The sequence below is a fragment of the Ammospiza caudacuta genome, chromosome 20 (assembly GCF_027887145.1).
Source record: "Ammospiza caudacuta isolate bAmmCau1 chromosome 20, bAmmCau1.pri, whole genome shotgun sequence".
NCBI lineage: Eukaryota > Metazoa > Chordata > Aves > Passeriformes > Passerellidae > Ammospiza > Ammospiza caudacuta.
Window position 1 is genome coordinate 6,146,902 of NC_080612.1, and position 19,579 is coordinate 6,166,480.

The 19,579-nt window shown below is 46.7% G+C and overlaps 1 protein-coding gene and 1 long non-coding RNA gene across 4 annotated transcripts in view; one reads left to right on the forward strand and one right to left on the reverse strand.

Annotated features, from left to right (window-relative positions):
• Positions 1-10,842: 10,842 nt before the first annotated feature.
• LOC131566487 (uncharacterized) lies at positions 10,843-13,856 on the reverse strand. Its single transcript, XR_009275552.1, has 3 exons — positions 13,756-13,856; positions 11,680-11,828; positions 10,843-11,113 (listed from the first exon to the last, which is right to left on the reverse strand). It is a non-coding gene; the product is annotated as an uncharacterized LOC131566487 (long non-coding RNA).
• The window catches only part of CUX1 (cut like homeobox 1), a 273,252-nt gene continuing 267,373 nt past the window's right edge, over positions 13,701-19,579 (forward strand). For all 3 annotated transcript variants that reach the window (XM_058817804.1, XM_058817802.1, XM_058817803.1), the window contains exon 1: positions 13,701-13,839. In XM_058817804.1, coding sequence (XP_058673787.1) covers positions 13,777-13,839 — 63 coding nt within the window. In that variant the 5' untranslated portion in view covers positions 13,701-13,776. The remainder of the gene's footprint in view (positions 13,840-19,579) is intronic.

Below are 19,579 nucleotides of genomic sequence, written 5' to 3' on the forward strand. Positions count from 1 at the left end.
CAGCAGCAAAGCTGATTTGTTGAGGGAAGGGAAGATGCCAGTCTTGGCACAGGGATCAGAAGCTAACACTGAGAAAGCCAAGTCAGTGCTGTAGCCCCACAGACACCTTCTTTTTTTTCCTTATATTTTTTTTTGAAAGCTTTACACAGAATTAGTTTATCTTATGATGCTGCTTTAATGCTGTAACCATAGATAAACCCTATTGCCTTCCCACTCTGTTTCAATGCCTCATTTTGTCATCGGGGCAGATAGTGATTCTCAGCTGATATAAATCAGCAAAGCTCCACTGATTTTTAACAAAGCTGTGCCAGCTTCTGCTAGCTGAGGGTCTGCCTGGATATTTCTCTAGCTGTAAAGCAAAGAATCCAGCAGGCAAAGCTGATGTAAGTTGGATATTTTTTTTTTTTGGCTGGTTTTTCTTTGTTCTATCTTGCAAATGCTGCTCTCATTCATAACTGCTTGGATGCTTTCAAGTCTGTGTGCAAGAGTTATGGGGCCTAATCTGGCTCCTACAATGGTGCAAATCTAGGGTAGCTCTAGTTAAATCAAAAGCATTACTCAGAGGTATTGCACTGCTGTAAAAGCACTGTGCTTGTGCAGAGCAACTGATCTGTAAATCTCATAATGTGCCCAGGATCTTTCCAAGAGTTTATTTGCAAACAAACAAACAAAAAGAATCATCGTGGCTAAACAGACTGATTCCAGCCCGTGCAAAACGGACTGAGCCTCTGCCAGGAATAAACTGTAGACACTTGCTAATTACAATTTGTGGCCAGATTACAAAGTTCAGTAAAGGAGAAAACTGCCCCATTCAGATCCTCTCCCCCAGTTTGGTGACATCACTCACATCATTATGTTGTGATATGCCAGATGGGAAAATTTGAGGTGGGGATGAAGTGAAAATCCCGGTTACACCTTTTCTCCAGCCTATCTGCCTCTCCATCATTTTACAACATCACAGAGAGTCTCAGACAGTTTGACTCTGCCATCCCCAGCTGGTTTGGACCAACCAGATAAATGCTGAACCATTAAGAATCAATACATGTTTCCACCATTGTGACAGGTTATGCTGCACGTAGCTAACCTTACTTTAATTAGTTTATTTAAGCTCACTAGTACATTTAAATAAAGAGGGAAGGTAATAGCATAAACTCTGTAATTTCTGTTGCCTGGGAAAAAAAAAATAAAAACAGCCCTGCATCAAATGCTTATTGAAACTGAAACATATGTATTAACATATGGCAGAATTTCACTTACTGTATGTTTTAGTGCAGAGCTGATGAGGAAGGCATCTGTGCTGAGAGCATCTGAATGGAGGCTCAGATAATGAGCTGAGCTCAAAAAATACACTCTGAAAGGCTGGGATGTGTCAAAGTGCCCTGCAGTTGATTTGTGTCAGAGCTGAAAGAATACACTTGAGTGCCACACAGGTACATGGCTGGGCTTTCCTTTCTGCACCAGGGCCCTTTGGAGTCCTCCTCTGCTGCCCTGGGCTCCTGCTTTGGATGTCCTGGACAATTGTAAACCCCACAGCAATGGTCTCACACCAGAAATACTGACACCACTTCTACTTGGAGCTTAGCTAGTGCTGTTACAGCATTGCTTTTTAACAAAGAGCAGGTGAATTGGGGAGCCAAAACATCAAGCTCAGATCTGGGTTTGAAGTTGTCTTCAGGGCAGCAGCTCTTTGGGGCTTGGTTTCGCACTCCCTGCAGATGGGTACAGCTGTGAGCACAGCCTCTGTCCTCAAACCAGACCCTGAGGAGTGAGAGAGAACTTCCCCTGCTGACCCTCACCCTGGCCTTGCAGGCTTTGGAGTTTCACACCCAGCCAGGGGTTTGGGCTCTGAGATGAACCCCTGAGCACTGACTGAACCATTTCTCCTGCTCACAGTGATGCTGGGCTCCAGCAAACTCTGCAAAGACTCAGAGCCTCTTGCTGCCAACTCCTGATATTATTACTGGGCACTACAAAGCCACATTGTTCTACACCTATTTACTGGCAGTAAGATATGAGGATACCAGGTGTAAGTGCTTTACTGCCCTAAGGATAGAAGTCTTTGTGATTTGACCACAGTAGGACACCTGCATCTCTCAACCACAGCTTACCTGGCTCCTGCAAGATGCTTTCAAAGCACCCAGTTGCTACTCAGTGACCCAGAAAAATGTTTACCACCTACTCACAAACCCTCATTTTGAAGTACTGTGCCTCTTATTTAATGCAAGGAATCTTAAGGTTCTTCAGAGTGTGGGCTGTGTATTAAAATGTGTGAACCACTTGTGTACCATTGTGCAAATCACATCTTTTGATATGAAACTGTACTCCAGGGATAATTCCTTAAAAAAAAAAAAAGTGACTATTGAGAGCAAGGAAAAGTATTTAACAGGGTGTACATTGCTTTTCAGGGGAGCATGAAAGCTTCCAGGCATGGAGCTTAGGGACATGGTGTAATGGTGGGCTTGGCACTATTGGGTTTACACTTGGATTCAAAGTTCTTTTCCAACTTAAATGATTCTGTGATTCTGTTAAATAAAGAAAATAAGTTGGCACGACTCAAACTGTCTGTTTCTCTGAAACACCAAAATAAGGTGATGCAGAGAAGTCATCTCTCTGTACACATCAAATTCCATTTTCTGACAAGCTTTGTTGCATTTCCATTTTTACCTGTACTGAGGGAAATTCTGGAGGCCCTGTCATGATGAGATTTCATGACCCTGGAACATGAATATTATTTTATTTATTTATTGAGCTCCACCCAGGTACAAACTTCTCCTCAGAGGAAGGACAGGTTGTCTAATTTGGGATAAAGCTACACGAGGGATGTCTTGCTCCTGCAGGTGCAAACGCCCTGGCAGAAAGTGTAAATGTGCTGCTCTCCCTTCAGTTGTTAAAGATGGCACTAATCCTCTTCCTCCTCCTCTTCCTCCTCTTCCTCCTTCTCCTCCTCCTCCTCCTCCTCTGCTCGGTCTGTGTGCTGGAGGTCACACGGCACAGACAGGAGAACCTGCTCACTTCTCCCCTGCTTTGAGACAAAATCAAGGCAGGTAATTTCAGCTCTTTGAAGGCAGGTTTGTGCTAAAGACCTGGGTTTTATGCTGAAGTGGCTGACACTAATATAATTTGGGGGATAAGGGGTAGCCTTTGGCAGCAGACACTGAGTTGTATCATCCTCAGCCAACACAGGAAGATTTTCCAGAGCTCGTCTCTTAACACCTTGAATAAGCCCCCGACTTAAATCCACCTTGATTAAGAGCAAAATAGATTATGTATGCACAGGAGCACACAAAATAATGAAATGTCTGTTCAGGTATGTAAATAGTGCTGTGAGCAGAGCCTTAGTTGTGCTCTCAGTGAGGCAGAACCGTTTGGCACAGGCTGGACAGTGAGCTCGGTCCCAGCCCACTGCTTCAGTCACAAGACTATTCCCCAGTATGGATTTGTCCATCCCCTATGTCTTTTCCATCATCTCTAAACTTGAGTGACTCCTATGACTAATGTGATTGTAAGTCATAAAACATTAAGTTATGACACAATCAAATCAAAGCCAAGAAATTCATAGTTAGGGTGTAGGCTACATTCTTAACTCAAAACCAGAAAAGCAGCATTACAGGGTAAACAAAAGGCTGAAGTGTCAGCCCTCATTTTTCATTTTTGGGCTCTTATCAGTTTGTATCAATTTAAGCCTTTTTTAAATATGTAATTTCTTTGACTTATTTTTTTCCCTCTAGGAACTGAAAATTATTCTGCTTTGAGGTCTGGAACCTGCCATACAATAAACACTACTTAATTGGGACATGCTTAATAGGGATGGCCACTTTAATGGGACATCTCCTAGGGAACCTATTTATGTTAATGAGACTGAATGACAATGACTGTTTCTTAAGTGGGGCAACAAAAAGGAAAAAACTCCACTTAACAGGGATGCACTCAGCTGTTACTAGTTTGTTAAGTGTTTAACCAGGTGTTAAATAGGTCTAAAATTTTGAGCTTCCATCTTTTAATTCAAAATTGGAAAATTAGAACGTTTGCATCGTGATGAAATGTAGTGTTGTAATCTGTAAAGTGGCATTTGGTGTGAAGTAAGGGCAGACTTCTAGAATGGAAGTTCTCATCTCCAAAGAGAGCTCCTCTCTCCAAGCATGGAGCTACCTGTGGATTGGATTCGCTCAGATTCATGGCAAAGGGTGGCAGTGAACCCCATTTGTTATATTCATGAATCCTGTATTTTACCCTCTCACCCCAAAATCTTTCCATGCTGTAATTTGAATAAAAAGATGGGAGAAAAAAAAAATAAAATAGGAAAGCTTCTTAATTCTCAGTGACTCTTAGGACCCTAAGATGATCTCTGAAGACTTCCAGGAACCTCCAAAAGCCTGTAAACCATCTTGAAGGTTATTCTCTCCCTGTAGCTCTTTTGTGCACTGCTGTTTCCTCTGTAAATATGTATCCACGTTTCAGGGGGGGAACAAGAGACCATGTCAAGAGGTTGTCTGGAAAACAAAAATCCCATCTTAGGCGACAGCTATATGAATTTGGGGACTCTCCCAGGCAAACCAAGACATCTGATTATGCCATTGTATCCTGTTTGGCAAAGGAGAGAGTGAAGGGAAGTGATAGACATGAGGGGCAGATGGAGTTTGCCTAATGTGTCTGTTCTTTTCTTCGCTGCCTTTTCAATTTAAGAATGTAGCAAAATAGCAGCTGCTCATAATTTCATGAATCAAGAAGTATGTAAATTTCAGCTACAAAATTTGTTGCATAGTTAGACTCACACACACACACACACAAAGAAGGGGGAAAAAAAGGAAAAAGATCTTGCTTGCATCTACAACTTTCTTAATCTGGCATGCAAATTTAGCTTTCAGGCCTGGTTTATCTCTCATTTAGGAGTGAACCCGAGTGGCTCCATCGATTTCGCTGCTGTCATGCAGGATAATGCCCTGGGATCATGGCAAGCCTGGCATGAAAAGCTCCTTTCAAGCCCCTGAGCTACCACAGGGGGTCTGTGCCCTACCTGGGCTGCAGGTGGAGGAAGGAGGGAAGGGTTTGGTGGGGATATTTCCCCAACCAAGGGTTCTGAACAGATACCTGAGGATGCTGACAAGCACCACAGACTGAGATGGAAATCACTCTCCTCGTGTTTCAGTCCCTAACAGCCCCCAAATGAAAAGATGGAAAAAGTGACTGGAAATGTATCATCCACATGTAGAAAGCAGTGCTCAGGAGGGGCTGGGCTCGGGGCCTCCACACACCATACAGCTGGTTCTAGTTTTCAGACAAGATTTACTAAACACATGTAAACCGTGCGTATCTGTTTGAATACTTTTTGTGCAAATAACTTCCTCTGTGGTCAAGCTGTTCCTCTCAGATCCCAGGCTACAGATTTGTGCTTTATACTCACCACTTTTTTACCCTTGGATTTCCACCAGTATCAGTTCACACTCGGAGTATGAAACTGTGAAGGAGGGAGCCGAGCTTGGCAGCAAGAGTCAGGAGAATTTACAGTGCAAAACACTGAGCAAAATTCACGGTAAAGGGCAGGAATCATCCCTGGCTTTGCTCCATCCCAGCCAGTGGGGCAGACCCTGAGCAGCTGTAAACAGCCACGAGACTGCACGTTCCACAGGAGCTGCAAGCGTTCATATCACTTGGCCCCACAGCCTCGTGCAGAGATGCAACATTTCACCAGCTCTGGTGGGGTTCCTCCTGATTTATACCCCCCCAGTGAGCAAGCAGAGCCAGGGTCTTTCTTCACCAATTAGAAGTGCCCCACAATTATATCTGCCAAGTGCCATGAGCTCCAAGTCTAAACACAAAGCAACAGCTGAAACTGGATGTGAAGAAGCAGGAGGGCAGAGTTTTATGATAGATGTTTTATTGGAATCATATAAAAAAAAAGAAAAGCATTTCACATATTTCATGGAGGTATTTTATGTGCAAATTTAATATGAATCCTCTTCTTGTTAAACTCTTACGTGATCTATGTACTTCAGTATATAAAACACACTATAGGACAACTATGAACAAGTTTATTAAAACAACTTGGGCTCCTGTTGACATCACCAACCACACAAGTGCTTGCTCAGATCTTATCAGTCTCTCCTTATATTTCAGGTTACCTACTTGCTCGTTTTCCCTATATATCTTTCATTGTTACAAGAATTCAACTCCTGGGCAGATCTCACAGATAAATCTGCTTGTCTGTTTGGGGAATATGGCTCTAGTTCTAATTTTGCAGACTTCGTTCAGGCAATACTCCCTGTGACTGCAGGGATTTTTGCCTGAGTAATCCTTTCAGAATTGGACTCTCCGTGATTTTCATTTACTTAACAACTTGGCATTACATCTGTAAAATATTAGCTCAGTAATGTAAAATATCAAATTAGATTTATGCATTAATCTAATCTATATATGAAGCTTGATAGTCAGTTCTGTTACACTGCATTATTGCAATTCCAGGCATTCTGTGTCATTTCACATTTATTCTGATGATGCAAGAAAACCAAGGAGTGAGACTGATAGATCAAATTTGGTAGCCCATGCATGTAGAAGTCTGAAACTTTGAACAAAATTTAAAATCAATTTCCATTTTCACATAAACCATGTAAATGTTTTCCTATCAATCACAAATAAAGAAGAGCACACACAAAAAGCTAATCTGAAATAATCAACAGAATAACAAGCTATTAAACAGGAAAAAGCAGGTCAAAATACATAGCCAAACTGGAAAGTATTCTCTAAAAGTCCCTGAAAAGGACAAATAAGCAATTGTTTATTTTCTGTGTTACGGTTGCAGTCTGAAAAGTAAAAAATTATTCCTTCATACATGTTCATAAACTGCATTTATAAACACTTCACACAACTAAATTATATTTGTTTCCTCCAGGTTGGCTGCCCTTGAACATTTTTCTCCTTCTTGCAGTTTTTGCTTTTTTATATAATTCCTTCATGAAAGCAGGTCTTATGCCCATGGCCCTGCTTCAGCAGCCAGCCCCACACAGCAGCCACTTAAGAACACATTAAATTAAAGTTTTGTGTGTGCTTTGGTACCTTTAAAAAGTGGATTCTTGGAGACAACCCACCAATACGTTATTCTTACATCTTAAAGCCATTTACTTCTCTTTATGAATGCTTCCAATTTGTTTTACTCTTGTTGGGCTGAATCCAGCTTGTTATTTACAGAAAGAACATAATAAGATTAATAGGATGGAGTCTGCACTAGCCTACACCCCTGGAAATTCACACTGATCCCATCAATTCTGTATAATTTCTTTGGATTCATAGCAGGTTAAAGCCCCAATCCAGGATAATGCCAAGCAGATGCAGACAAGGGCCAGCACATAAATGTGGAGAATCATGGCCAGAATAAAACTGGATCTCTTTATTCCAAAGAAGAAGGTAATGTTTAAATACAAAATACTACATGGATATTTTTTTCCCCCTGTTTGGTAATTTGTCACCATCTGGACACCAAATAGGAAATGATGCAACACCAGGGGGAGAAAAACCCAATTTATTTCATACATGTTGCTAAAGAAAGAATGGATTGATGTGCTCCCCCAAGCACTTTGGCTCACTCATGTGTCACAACAGGCACAGGTACGATCTCTTCAAACAGGAGGTTCTCCACACTGAAATGTTTCCTGTGGGACACAGCATCAGTTTTGCCAGTGTGTGGCAGCTGCAGTGAACTCAGGGCTTCCTCTAAGGGAGTCTATTTTCTCCCTTTGTGCATTAATTCAGAATTACTGTTTCTCCTTCCCCAGCATTCGCATGCAACCACCCCAAACACAGTTGTGTTTGCAGAAAATCACAGTTGTGCTAAGTCAGTCACAGTGCTCTCATTTCTAAGAAAAGATGTGCTTCCCCAAATGAAACCTCACCCTCATTATGGGAGGACAAACCACCTCAGACACCCAAACCACCACAATCCAGATCACAATTCAGGTGCCCATGGGGGACATGACCACTGTGGGGGGACAATGGGAGCAGAAAGCCCAGCTGGAGGAGAGGAGCAGAGGGATGTTCCCGTCTTCCATCCCACGTGAAGTGTTTGTGTTTGGAAAGTAAAAGAAAAACCTTTCTTCTCTTTTCTTTGCCAGGGCAGCTCAGCTCTGCACTCAGCACTTCTGTGGAAGGGAAGGAAAGGGGAACTGGAGGTGAGGGAGCAGCTCTGAGCTGCTTTATCTGTACTTCTCCTCCTCCTCCTCCTTTACCCTGCAGCCCTCGTGGTGCCCCACAGCCACCACGAGATTTGGATCTCCCAGTGCCCACTGGTGCTGCACAGAATGGAGAAACTGAGGGAGGATCCAGGATCCTTCCATGTCACGAAGAGCCCTCTGCCAGCAGCAGCCACAGCTGCTGTCCCCAGCCACAGCCACCAAACCAGCTCCCCTGCCACTGCCAGGGTGGCACAAACAAACAGAACAAGCCCAGGTGAGGTTCAGAACACAAAAAGGTTTTTAAAATAATAATGCAACCTTCTAAAGTAAAATGTGGAATACTGGAGCTGAAGATTCAGCAGAAACTGGGAAATACCTATCTGGGACAGAGTTAGTGGAGAAAAAGCATGGTCAAAATGGACCTGAGCAGGGAGGGAGAGGGGAACAGCCAGAACCTGAAGTGAGGAAGTGGCTGCATGAAGTGGGTGAGGGTTCATGATAGGAATAGTGAAAGTTAAATACCACCAAAAAAAAAAAAAAAAAAAAGGATGTGCAAAACCCAACCCCCAAACCTCTAAGAGAAACCAGTAAAAGGTAAGAAACATGAAAGTTTTCAAGTGAGAAAAAAGGGAATTTTTTTCCTGGGAACATAACCTACTAACTTGTCTGCTGATCCCTTTAGGGGTCAGAAAAGCTGAATTCCCAAATCAAGACCAGCCTAAGTCAGAGAGAAGAGTGCTGCATGGAGCATGTCACCAGAAAAGGACTGGATGTGCCTCCCATCCAACAAAATCCTGGCTCTGGTGCCATCCTGTGCATGGGATAGAGGATGAGAAGACAAGGTTTAAAACTGGGGTGAACCATACCCTGAGAGAAATCAGTATCAAATTTACTCTCTCCAGCTCCAGGGAATGCAGAACCCAATAGATCCTTTCCTCCTCTAATTCTTTCTGCTGTTCCACATGTTGGCCAAAACACCACCACACATCTGGATGGAACATTTGGTGAGAAAAGCAGCTGTTTGAGAGAAATATTGTGGGAGCTCTTTTGGGGTCTTCAGTGAGTCCTGCTGCACATGCAGAGACACCCCAGCAGTGCCATGTTTGTGTTGGTGTGGGTTAATCCACAAATCCCCAAGGAAGGTCTGTTGTGGGTTATGCTGGATCCTCATAAATGTCTGCAGAGTTAACCAGCAAGTAACCACACCAAGCAAATTTACTTTGCTTTTAATTGTGGCTGCTTTCCCTGCCCTCTGTGAGAATTGCTTTCTTCTCTTCCACCTGCCAGAGTGCATCTGTGGCTGTGCAGTGCTCACAGGCTAACAGAAATCACAAGATTTTGTGTTTAGATCATGTGTGCTGCCATCTATATGATTTCTGCTAAAACTTTCCCAATTTACCAAAAAAAGTGGGAATTGCCATGTTGGTTGAGAAAACAAGGGTCCATCCAGCTGAGCACCACAGCTGGACACTCAGATAATCATGTGCAGGCACGGGGGACACTTCTCCCTGCTATTTTCCCTGTTTCCAACCATTTTCTGCTCAGGGGCTTTCCTGAGCTTCTACATGTCGCAGCATCCACATCAGTGGCCAAACCCTCAGGCAATTTATGTGCTGCAAAACCTCTGGCTACTACCAGGGATATAAATCAAGCAGAATTAGAGTCATTGACAATAATTGGAAAAAAAAATCTGTGATTTGGAAGACATATATGAGTTTTGATCTTAATTTGGACTAAATCTCCCAGGAACATAAATTATCTGTTTGGCTGTCTCTGTTTCCTGCCATCCCTGTGGAATCTCGCTGTGCAATGGCACAGAGCAGTAAAGGATATCCCAAATCAAATTTAAGGTGAACAGAAGGGCACTTCCACAGTGGAGAGGGCTGGGATTTTGGGATGAGGAGCTTCTTTCCAGCAGGCACAGGCAGCCAGGGACAAGAATCCGCTGAAGAAAATGCAAAGATGAGCCATGAAGTGAGGAGGGAAGGAGCAGACAGGGGTACAGAGAAGGCTCTGGAGGAATTCTTTTAGGGGCACTGATAAAAATTTGGGAGTCACTTTATATGAAAATGAGAAGAAAAAAAACCATAAGAATCCTTAGAGAAGAGATCCAAAAGTTACAGGTGCTGGAGAAGCAGCACCTCATTTTTCAGTGTCCTGGCCAAGAAAATCAACCAGGTTCATTAAGGCAAAGAGAAACCCAAGGGTAGTGATCAATACTGGACTCATTGTCCAAAATATCCTCATGAATGCAGACTGATGCCCAGGGGAGCAGCTGTGCTAGGGAACTGTTCCCAACAGTTTGGGACCTTTGGAATAAAGATCCATTTTCCTCAGTATTCCAGATGATGACATTAAGAATCACAAGAATAATTTTCTGTGATGGTCCAAAGTGCAAATATGTTCATTAAAGAGCTGTATCAGTGAGATCTTATGACATTAATAGGCAAAAAAATTTAATGTGATTTTCACCCAATTCCCCAAAAGAAATCTGTACAACATACTTAAAACTATTTTGGATCAAGTAGTACTAGTTGCTGCCACCATTTGAAATTTAAACTTCAAATCCACTGTGCTTCCTTTTTCAGTGCTCTATTAGTGCCCATTGAAAGAAGTTAGCATTTACACAGATCAAATCCAACTTTACAAAAACCTTCCTCAAATGAACAGATGAGAATGATTCCTCAAAACATAAAAATCCAAGAAAACTTTATTCTAACCATCTTCTTGCCAGGGTACACACAGTTTTCCAAGCTCCCTCTCCCACTGTACACAGGTACATTTCAGCAGGAACACAAAGCACATTATCACTTGCTCCAAGGAGCTCTGTAGCCTGCAGGATCTTTGCAGAATCCAGCCCGAAGAAACGCAGCACTTTGAGAAAACAGAGCTGTCAAGCAAGATTTCCTTGGGCTTGCTGCCACACAAAATGGCAAACGAGGGACTTGATCCTGCATGGAAGACAATAGGAATTATAGGTGCTCAGCATTTGTCTTCCAGCAGAGTTAAGGTTTCTCAGTAATTCCCCAAATCAGCCGTACAGCTTTATACTTATTCAAAATTACATAGCTAAAAGCTTTGGTATGCAGCCACAGAGCTTTTATTTCAAATTGGCAATAATGTAACTTCTGTAAAAAAAAAAAAGACTACAATAATGTTAAAAATATCATAAAATGTTATTTATATCAGGATTCATTTGTTAGCCCATATGACAATCATTCATATTTCTTGACAGATATAAACCTCCGCTTAACACATTAGTATCATAAATATTACCAGATATAACACTGTAATTTAATACCTACCAAATGTATGTTAAAATATTACTCAATTTAAAACTTTGGATTTTAACCAGATGTGTTTCCAGAAAATGATTCAGGTCAGATGCTTTTTTTCTTTTCCCTTTTCTGTGCGCGCGCGTTCAAAGCGGAGCGTTCCTATGTGATTTATTGTGCCACGACTGTGCGCCCCGAACCTAAAACAGCACCACGATACTTCATCCTTGAGGCTTACACACCTGCAGTCCAAACTAACAAGAGAAAGCATCTACATGGCACGGCAGGAGCCTTTGAAATGTCTTTTTGCAGTTGCCTGGACACAGAACAGACTGGTAGAACAGGGAGGCAGCGGAGAAAGGGTGAAGACAGGAACTCCAGCCTCTTTCATCTAGAAAGGGGGGACCATGGAGAGATTAGAGGAAAGGATTTTGATTAGATCACTGGAATGTGAAATGATGCTTCCCGGGATTAAAACCCTATTTTAGAGCTACCAAACCGGTTACGGCGTTAGTCAGAATTCGGAGGCTCGCGCAGCTCCATCCCCGGCTGTCGCTCCGAGCACCCCGCACCCCGTCCCCAGAGCAGGGGGTACCCCAGCCGGGCACCCCAATCCTCTCCAGCATCATCCCAGCAAGGAGCTGCCCTCCCTCAAATGGCACTTCTGGGGGAGAAGGAATTTCCTTCTCCAAGGGCATCCCTGGGTCCAGCCCCCGGCAATCGTGGGGAAGCTCTTGGATTTCGGTCTCATTGGGCCCCCAGTTTAGATCACCACGTAGAGGTCTGACATTTTCATAACCAAATGCCAATACTTTTATTCCCAGCACAGCCAACCAACAATCTGAAGGTCTGGAGTCGCCGGGCTGATCATTACGTGGAACCCATTAACATAAAACCCGCCATCGCAATTAGTATCTTTGTAAGCAGCAGCCTCAGCAAAAAGTGGAAATGGAGGCTGAAATGATGGTGCTCTTCCAAAGGAGGCCGGCAGCAGATTGGGAAATAATCTGTGGCAATTGCTCTGCCGCTGTCTCTGCTGTCTCTGCCGTAACTTCTCCAAAGACAGGCAGAGCCATTTCCAAGCAGTCAGCCCACGGACTTGAGCGAGCACTAAATTCACTCGGTGATCAAATACAATTTGAGAGAAAATCTACAATCGCTCACTTGGGGGGGAAGAGATATTTTCCTTTTACAGATGAAGTGCAAATCAGCAAAAGTAGCTGTGTTCGGAAAAATACCGTACAGTTTATTGATTCCAGAGGGGACAGGTACAGACCGTGGGTTTGCCCATTTCCCAGTAAAAACAGGGAATGATTTCGAGGGGTGCAAGGTATCTGCGGGTGTTTTTTTGGGTTGTTTTTTTTTTTTTTTTTTTTTGTTAGATGAGCCTGCTAAAATGTTCTGGGCTTTTCAGGAAGGGAACAAGGAAAATGTTCGTATTTATAGCAACATTATTGTTCAGAACAAAATAAGTTATTCCATCCTTTTAATCTCCGTTTCTATGACTATCCTGCGCGGGGCTGGGATCTGATTTTCCAACCAACCTCCGTGCGATCCGCGTCCCCTCGGCAGCGGCCGACGGCACCGGCCCTGGCAGGGAGCGCCTGTCCGCGCTGAAGAAATCCCGTTCCAGGCGCTCCCGGACCGCCCCGGACACCGGCAACCCGCTGCCCTCGATGCACTTTTTCATTGTTGTTTCCCCTAAACTCTCTGCACTTGGCTAATTTTAGCCCCGCGGCTCCCCGGGCGGGCTCCCCCGGCGCCGCCGCTCCGGGCACCATTGGCCGGGCGATGCGCTGCCGTGAACCCGCACCCCTCCCGCACCGCGCGGCTGTCCCCGCACCGCCGCGCATCCCCCGGGTCCGGCATCCCCGCGCCCCCCCCGCGCTGCCCGGCCGTGCCCGCATCCCCGCGGTGCCGCGTCCCCCCGCGCCGCTGTCCCCGCGTTCCCCCGCCCCGCGCCGCTGTCCCCGCGTTCCCCCGCGCGGCGCGGCCGCGCTCCGCGCGCTTGTCCCCGCACGGCCGCGCGCTGTCCCCGCGTGTCTCGCGCGCCCTCCCCGCGGGTGCGGGGTCACCGTGAGCGCGCGCCCGCGGCGCCCCCTCCACACCCCCCCCCCCCACGGGAGCGCGCGGGCTGAGTCCGTGTTCCGGGCGGGCTCCAGGCCGGGATTTGGGCGCTCCCTGCCCGCCTCCCTCCCCTTGCCCCCCCGCCCCTCCTCCCCCCTCCCGCCGGCTCCCTCCCTCTCTCCCTCCCTCCCTCCCTCCCCCTCCCTCCCGGCTCCTGAACTCCAGCCCCTCTCTCTCTATCAGCCGCTCACTCTGTCTCAATATGTCTCAAGATGGCGGCCAATGTGGGATCGATGTTTCAATATTGGAAGCGCTTTGATTTACAGCAGCTGCAGGTCAGGCTCCCCCGCTCGCCGCACCGGCCGGGCCGCGCCGCCGGACCCCCCCTCCCTCCCTTCTCCGCCTTCCCTCGGGCCCGGCCTCCCCCTCCTCCTCCCGCTGCCGGCCCGCGCCGCCTAAAGGGAACCCCCCGCTCCGCCCGGCCGCGGCGCTCCGCTCCCTCCGCCCCCCCCGCCATCGATCACCGGCCCCATCGGAAATTGATCCTCTTTGTTCAATTCATCGATCAGCCCAAGATGGCGCCGGAGCCGCCGCTGCCGGGGCTGCCGCCGCTTCGCCCGCTCCGTCCCGGGCTGCTCTTTCCCCGCTCCGCGCTCCCCCCCGGCGGCGGGGCCGTGCGGGGCGGCGGGCGCGGCGGGACTCCGGCGGCCGCCGCTCATCCCCCGCCCGCCTCCTCCCTCTCCCTCCCCGCCGCCTGCCCCCTTCCCGCCGCCGCGTCCCCGCCGCTTTTCCTCCGCCGGGAGCCGGGGAAAGTTTACCGAGTGCTGGGACTTTGTGTGGGGGCGCCGGGCGGGCTGGCGGTGCAGGCGCGGAGCGGCGGGGGCTGGGGGCGCTGTGGTGCCGGCCGGGCGGGCGGGCGCTCCCCGCCGCCGCCGCGGGGTGCCGGCCCTCGCTCCGCTCTGCTCCGCTCCGCCGGGCACGGGGCTCCGGCCGCCGCCCTGCGACCGCCGCGGGCACCGCGCCGGGCCGCCAGGGGAGGGGACGCGGGGACACCGGCAAGGAGGGAGGGAGTGAGCGGCGGAGGGTCCCGCGGGGTGGGTGGGAAGGGGCGAGCGCCCGGTGCGCGGAGAGGGCGGCTCGGGAGGGCAGCGGCAGCGCCGGGCGCGGGGGCGTCCCGGCCGGCGGGGGGCATCGCGGCCGCATCTCCCCGCGGCGGCGGGAGGGCACGTTACATAATTCACGGGCTCTCCAGCCTCTCCTGCTGTCCAGGATCTGACAGATGAGCGGAATATTGATGCTTTACTGTGCTGGCTCGGGAGAGCCCAGAAGTGCCGTTTCCTGCGAGGGAAAGTCCTCGCAGACCGGGCTCCCTCCCCCTGCCCCGGGGGAGCGTCCCCGGGGGAATTGCGGCCCCACGGTTTAATTGAGTTGCCCGGCTACAGATAAGGCCGGGGCGGGCCGGGGGGGGTTGTCAGACGCTGTATCGGTGCTGCTCCCGCCGTGAATGGGATTGCAACACGCGTGTCTCCCAGTTGATTGGCGCAGGAAGGCGCTGCCCTGCCTCTCCGAACCCGCCGCTGCCTCCCGTTTAAATAAATTGGCTCGAAAGCCGGCGGCTGCCCACCCTGGCCCCCGCGGAGGCGGCGGTGGAGCCGGCCGGAGGCTGCGGCAGGCGGAGGGATGGTGGTGCGCTGATGCTGGGCAGAGCCGCATTCCCGCTGGAGGTGAGGGGATGGATGCTCGCAGGGGGCCGGCAGCGGGACCCGGGTCCTGCCGCCCTCCCTTCCCCTCGGCCGGGCGTGCGGGAGCGATATCATATATATTTATATATATAATATTCAAAACTCCCACCCCAGCAGCCCCCGAAAGGGGAAGTGCTGCGTGGGATCTGTGCTGGGAGGCCGGTCCCTTCCGACTTTCAGGTGCGTTAGGAGGTGGGGTAAAGTAGCGTTTTGTTTCAGGTTTCTCTGTCGTCTTCCAGCCCCTTTCGCGTTTTATTGTTTCTTTTAAAGGTTTTGGATTAAGGTAGACTTGGCTGAACTTTGCTAACTTGAAAGGGTTCTTAATAGTGACCCGGAATACCTACAGGAATACAGAAAATGAGATCCAGATGTAGAATTGTATAAAATAAAATGGATTAAATTAAGATGTAGTTAAACAAGGTCTGACATCTCTAATTGTGGACTTTTGCTTTTGCCTCTGTGTACGTGTGGCTGTACTTGCTTAGCATAGGAAAATAAACGCTCCGAACATTGCTGCCGTGGCGTTACATTTAACGGTGAACAAGTCTAAATATTGCCTATACAAATAAAGCCTTCAGAAATGCTTATTGATTAAAACATATTATGCTAAAGTATCTATCATGTAAATTAAATTCTAAAATGTAATGAACACAGCCAAATGGCATTTTGATAGATTGTTCTATTCTGTTTTTAGTAAAAAATAGCTCACTTTTATCATAATTTAATTTCTGTGCATACTGTAAAACCTGTTGTGGAGTATCACTGTACAAACCTTAATCTCGTTTTTGCAGACTAAATGTGACAGTCTGACTTGAACAGCTTGTAGCTTCTCCTTTGAAGCATTCTGGTAACGCCAGCTTAGAGTTGTTTGAACAATATTCATTACCTGCTTTTGAGGACTGGTGATTATTTACCCGTGCTGCGGATTGAGGCTGTTCACCTGTTGGCAGGTTGAGCAGCACAGAGTTTGTTAACTCTGCATGCACTCCGTCTGCAGAGAGCCCTGGAGTGACCGGGGAAGGGAGAGAATACCTTCCTCCCTATGCAGAATAGTTAATTTGTTTCAAATTAGCGGGTTTTTTTAATTTATTTTTTTACCCACCCATCTGCACCAAGAAGTAGTGTAATATTTACTCCCACTTGCAGATGAAGCAATGTGCTATAAAAACTATCATTCCCAGGGATGAAGTTCAGTCCCACAGAAGTGTCCATGCCTCCCTCCGTCCCCGTCCTTCGCTTGCACTGACGCATTTCGAGCGTGGAATTGTAGAAAATAAAAATACTTCTGCATAGGCTCTGTTCCAGCATGAAAGCCTGGAGGATTTATGCTTAACACAATTCCACCTGAGCCCTGCAGAACTCCAGCTCGGGGTGTGAGGGCTTTGAAGCTCTGTGTGCATGAGAAAGTTGTGAGGAGCTGGGACTGGGCAGTCCTGGAGCGCTGGCACCCGCCTGCTCCCAGCTTCCTCTTCCACCTTCTGTTAGGAGGAGATGTTTAACTGTTGATGAGCTTCGACCTGCCTTGTAATATTAAGCAGCAGGTTTCTCCAGATTGTATCAATATTAATTAAAAACAGAGCCAGGAACACTTTAGGGTCTGACTTTTTAAATTATTTATTTCCTTTCGCTAAATAACCCCTTGTTTATAAGGAAAGATGTTTCAAGTGTTGGAGACAGGATTAAATAATTCAGAACTTGGATTAAAGAACAAAAAGGTCTGTTCACAAATGGAATATGAGATGCAAAAATGGCAGCTTTCAAACGGAGTTTTTCACTGGAGACTGTACCTGCGAGGCACGCAGCTGAACATTAACCCTTTTCTGTAGTAAGGGTTGGCATGATCCTAAAGAAACTGGGATAGGCATGGCATTGCTGCCTGAGTGTGCTGTGTGGTGGTAAATTGGCCCATGTTTGATGGGGAGGGAGTTGCAGTGCTCAGAGAAAGCAGCCCCTTGCAAACAGTGAGTACCGTGGCAGTAAAAGCAGGTGAAATCGCTGGAGGAATGCTGCTGCCCTCCAGTTAGAGCTGCACGTCCTGTCTGGGAGCAGCTGTGTGAGTGGAATCAGATCAGCAGCGTGAAGGTAACCTGCTGTTCCATGGTCCTGGTTTGTTTGTAGTTTTTGGTGTCCCCATCACCTTCACTCTAAAAACAACCTTTTGCTGGGGAACAGGAAAGGGAGCGTTGTGTTCCCGTGGGCACAGCATGCAGCTCTCCTTGACAGCTTGCTGAATATTTCTGAATATGGGTGTATATATCAGTATCAGAGGAGACAGCTGGTCTCTCTGACCAGCAGGAGTAAGTCTTGCTTGAGCCACAGCTCTGAGGACAAATGGAAGAAGTTAATACCCTTTGAAAACTTGAACTATCTGTAGTTATTTTGACAATAAACACAAGTTCTCAAAATGTCATTGTAGCTTTTTAGGACAGGCTCACATTCTGGTAAAAAGTACAGTTTCTTATTGCTTTTGAGCAGAATGATAGAACTTGTTACCATCAAGCTGAGGAGTGAAAATCTTGAAGGCAAATATTGCTAATGTGTTTGTTTTTAAAAATCTCATCCTGGTATTGCATCATATATGATTAAAGTAAGGATAGAATATTAGTTCTGTGCAGGCTGTGACTAATTGCTTAGGGTAAACCATTGATCTTAAAAAATCTGCAACAAAGTCTGGAAAACTAAGTTGTAACGAATAGCTTTTAAATACTGAAGTGCTTCTGTTACTGAATGAGAAACAGGTGGAGTTGTTGGCATTGTTTAGTTGGGTCTGATGGTACCAGAGCACAAGCTGATGTGTGAAGGAGTTTGTTGCTTCATCAGAAGTGGAATTAGTGATCAGGTCTGAGTCTTTAATTTGTGCAGGTTGTTATAGAATTGTTTCTTTCCCAAAAGTAGTCAGGGGTTCTCTCTTTAAAGCGGTAGCTGAATGTGCATGTGGAGAAAAGCCTCCAGCTGCTGTAGCCACATTTCTGCTCCCTTTAGCTGCTCAGAGAGGAGAGGTGAAAGCAGCTGGGTGTTCCTGCAGGAAGGGAGGGATGGCAGAGCCAGGGCACTGCTGCCAAGATGCTCCGAGAGCAATCACAGCAGGAAGGCTTTGGCAGCTTGTGGTGCTCAGGGTGATGTCCCTGGACACCCACCGCACGTGACGTACCAGAAGAAAGGCCCTTGATGTACTTCTGGCACGAGAACTTGTCTTTCAGAGGATTCCTTGAGTTCTGTTCCTTGGGAATAAATCTCTGAGAGCTTTTCTATGCCTTGTTCAATTCCTGCAATGAAATAATGCCCGTCAGAAATGTGGCAGAGTCACTGCCTGCTTCGGTCACTCTGCTCCAGTGCCAAGTTTGTGGTTAACTGGATGGTGCATTGGGAAGTGCAGTAGGGAGGGTTTGGGATATGGTAATGCTTGGGAGTTTTCTGAAGAAAAATCACATTGGTTGGCTGTATGTAACAATGCAAAATAAGTAATGGGTGAAACATTTTCTAGAGAAGAAATTACATGCGGTCTGAAATTCCAGTGAACAGTTATTCTTTATTTGCAAGCTGATTTGTAATGCAAAAAGTGGATGTAGAAAAATGCATAATCCAGAGTTTCAGTTTGATCACACCGAGGCTGAGAATAAAGGCAGTTTATTTATTGGGTAGAGAACAGACACATATGTGGATTATTGGTATTTTTTGAGACACCAGGCAGGCAGTGTGCACTTGTAAGCCTTTCTAGGTAAGCAGGGTGATAAGTTCCCATCTTGTGTATTCAGGTTTTTCCTGCACCTGTGCTTGGTTCTTTCCCATATCCTTTTTAGGAAGGCCTTGAAAATAAAATGTTTTCTGTATTGGGAATATAGTGACAGTATTTGTCTCTGCTGGAATGGGGGAGTGAGGAGAAAGATTTGAGGATGAGAGGGGAAAAGCTGAAATGAAATTGTTCGCAGAAGACAAGGAATGTTGGATAAAGAGACTTGTACTGGAGTGCTCACACATGATGTTGAACGTACCAGGAAAGATGGGAGAAACTTGGACCTCACAGTCAGAAATAGTGCCCTTAAATTAGTGAACATAAGATAAATCCTACTCATTTTGTGACATATGTTCTCAGCTTGTTTTTGTTGTCTCTGGTTTGACAAGGCAAATCAGTGATTTCTGCCTTTATTGGCAGTTACAATGAAGAAAATACAGGCTATTGCACTGGTTGGGTTGTGCAGAACGTGGAATGCAGACAGATTGTTGGATGTTAAGTTTTTATAAAAGATTAAACACAGTTGGGTGTCGGTTGTTGGATGTAACAAAGGTCTCCACTCCTGTCCAAAAGTAATTTGGATTTCCAGGAAAGCACTAG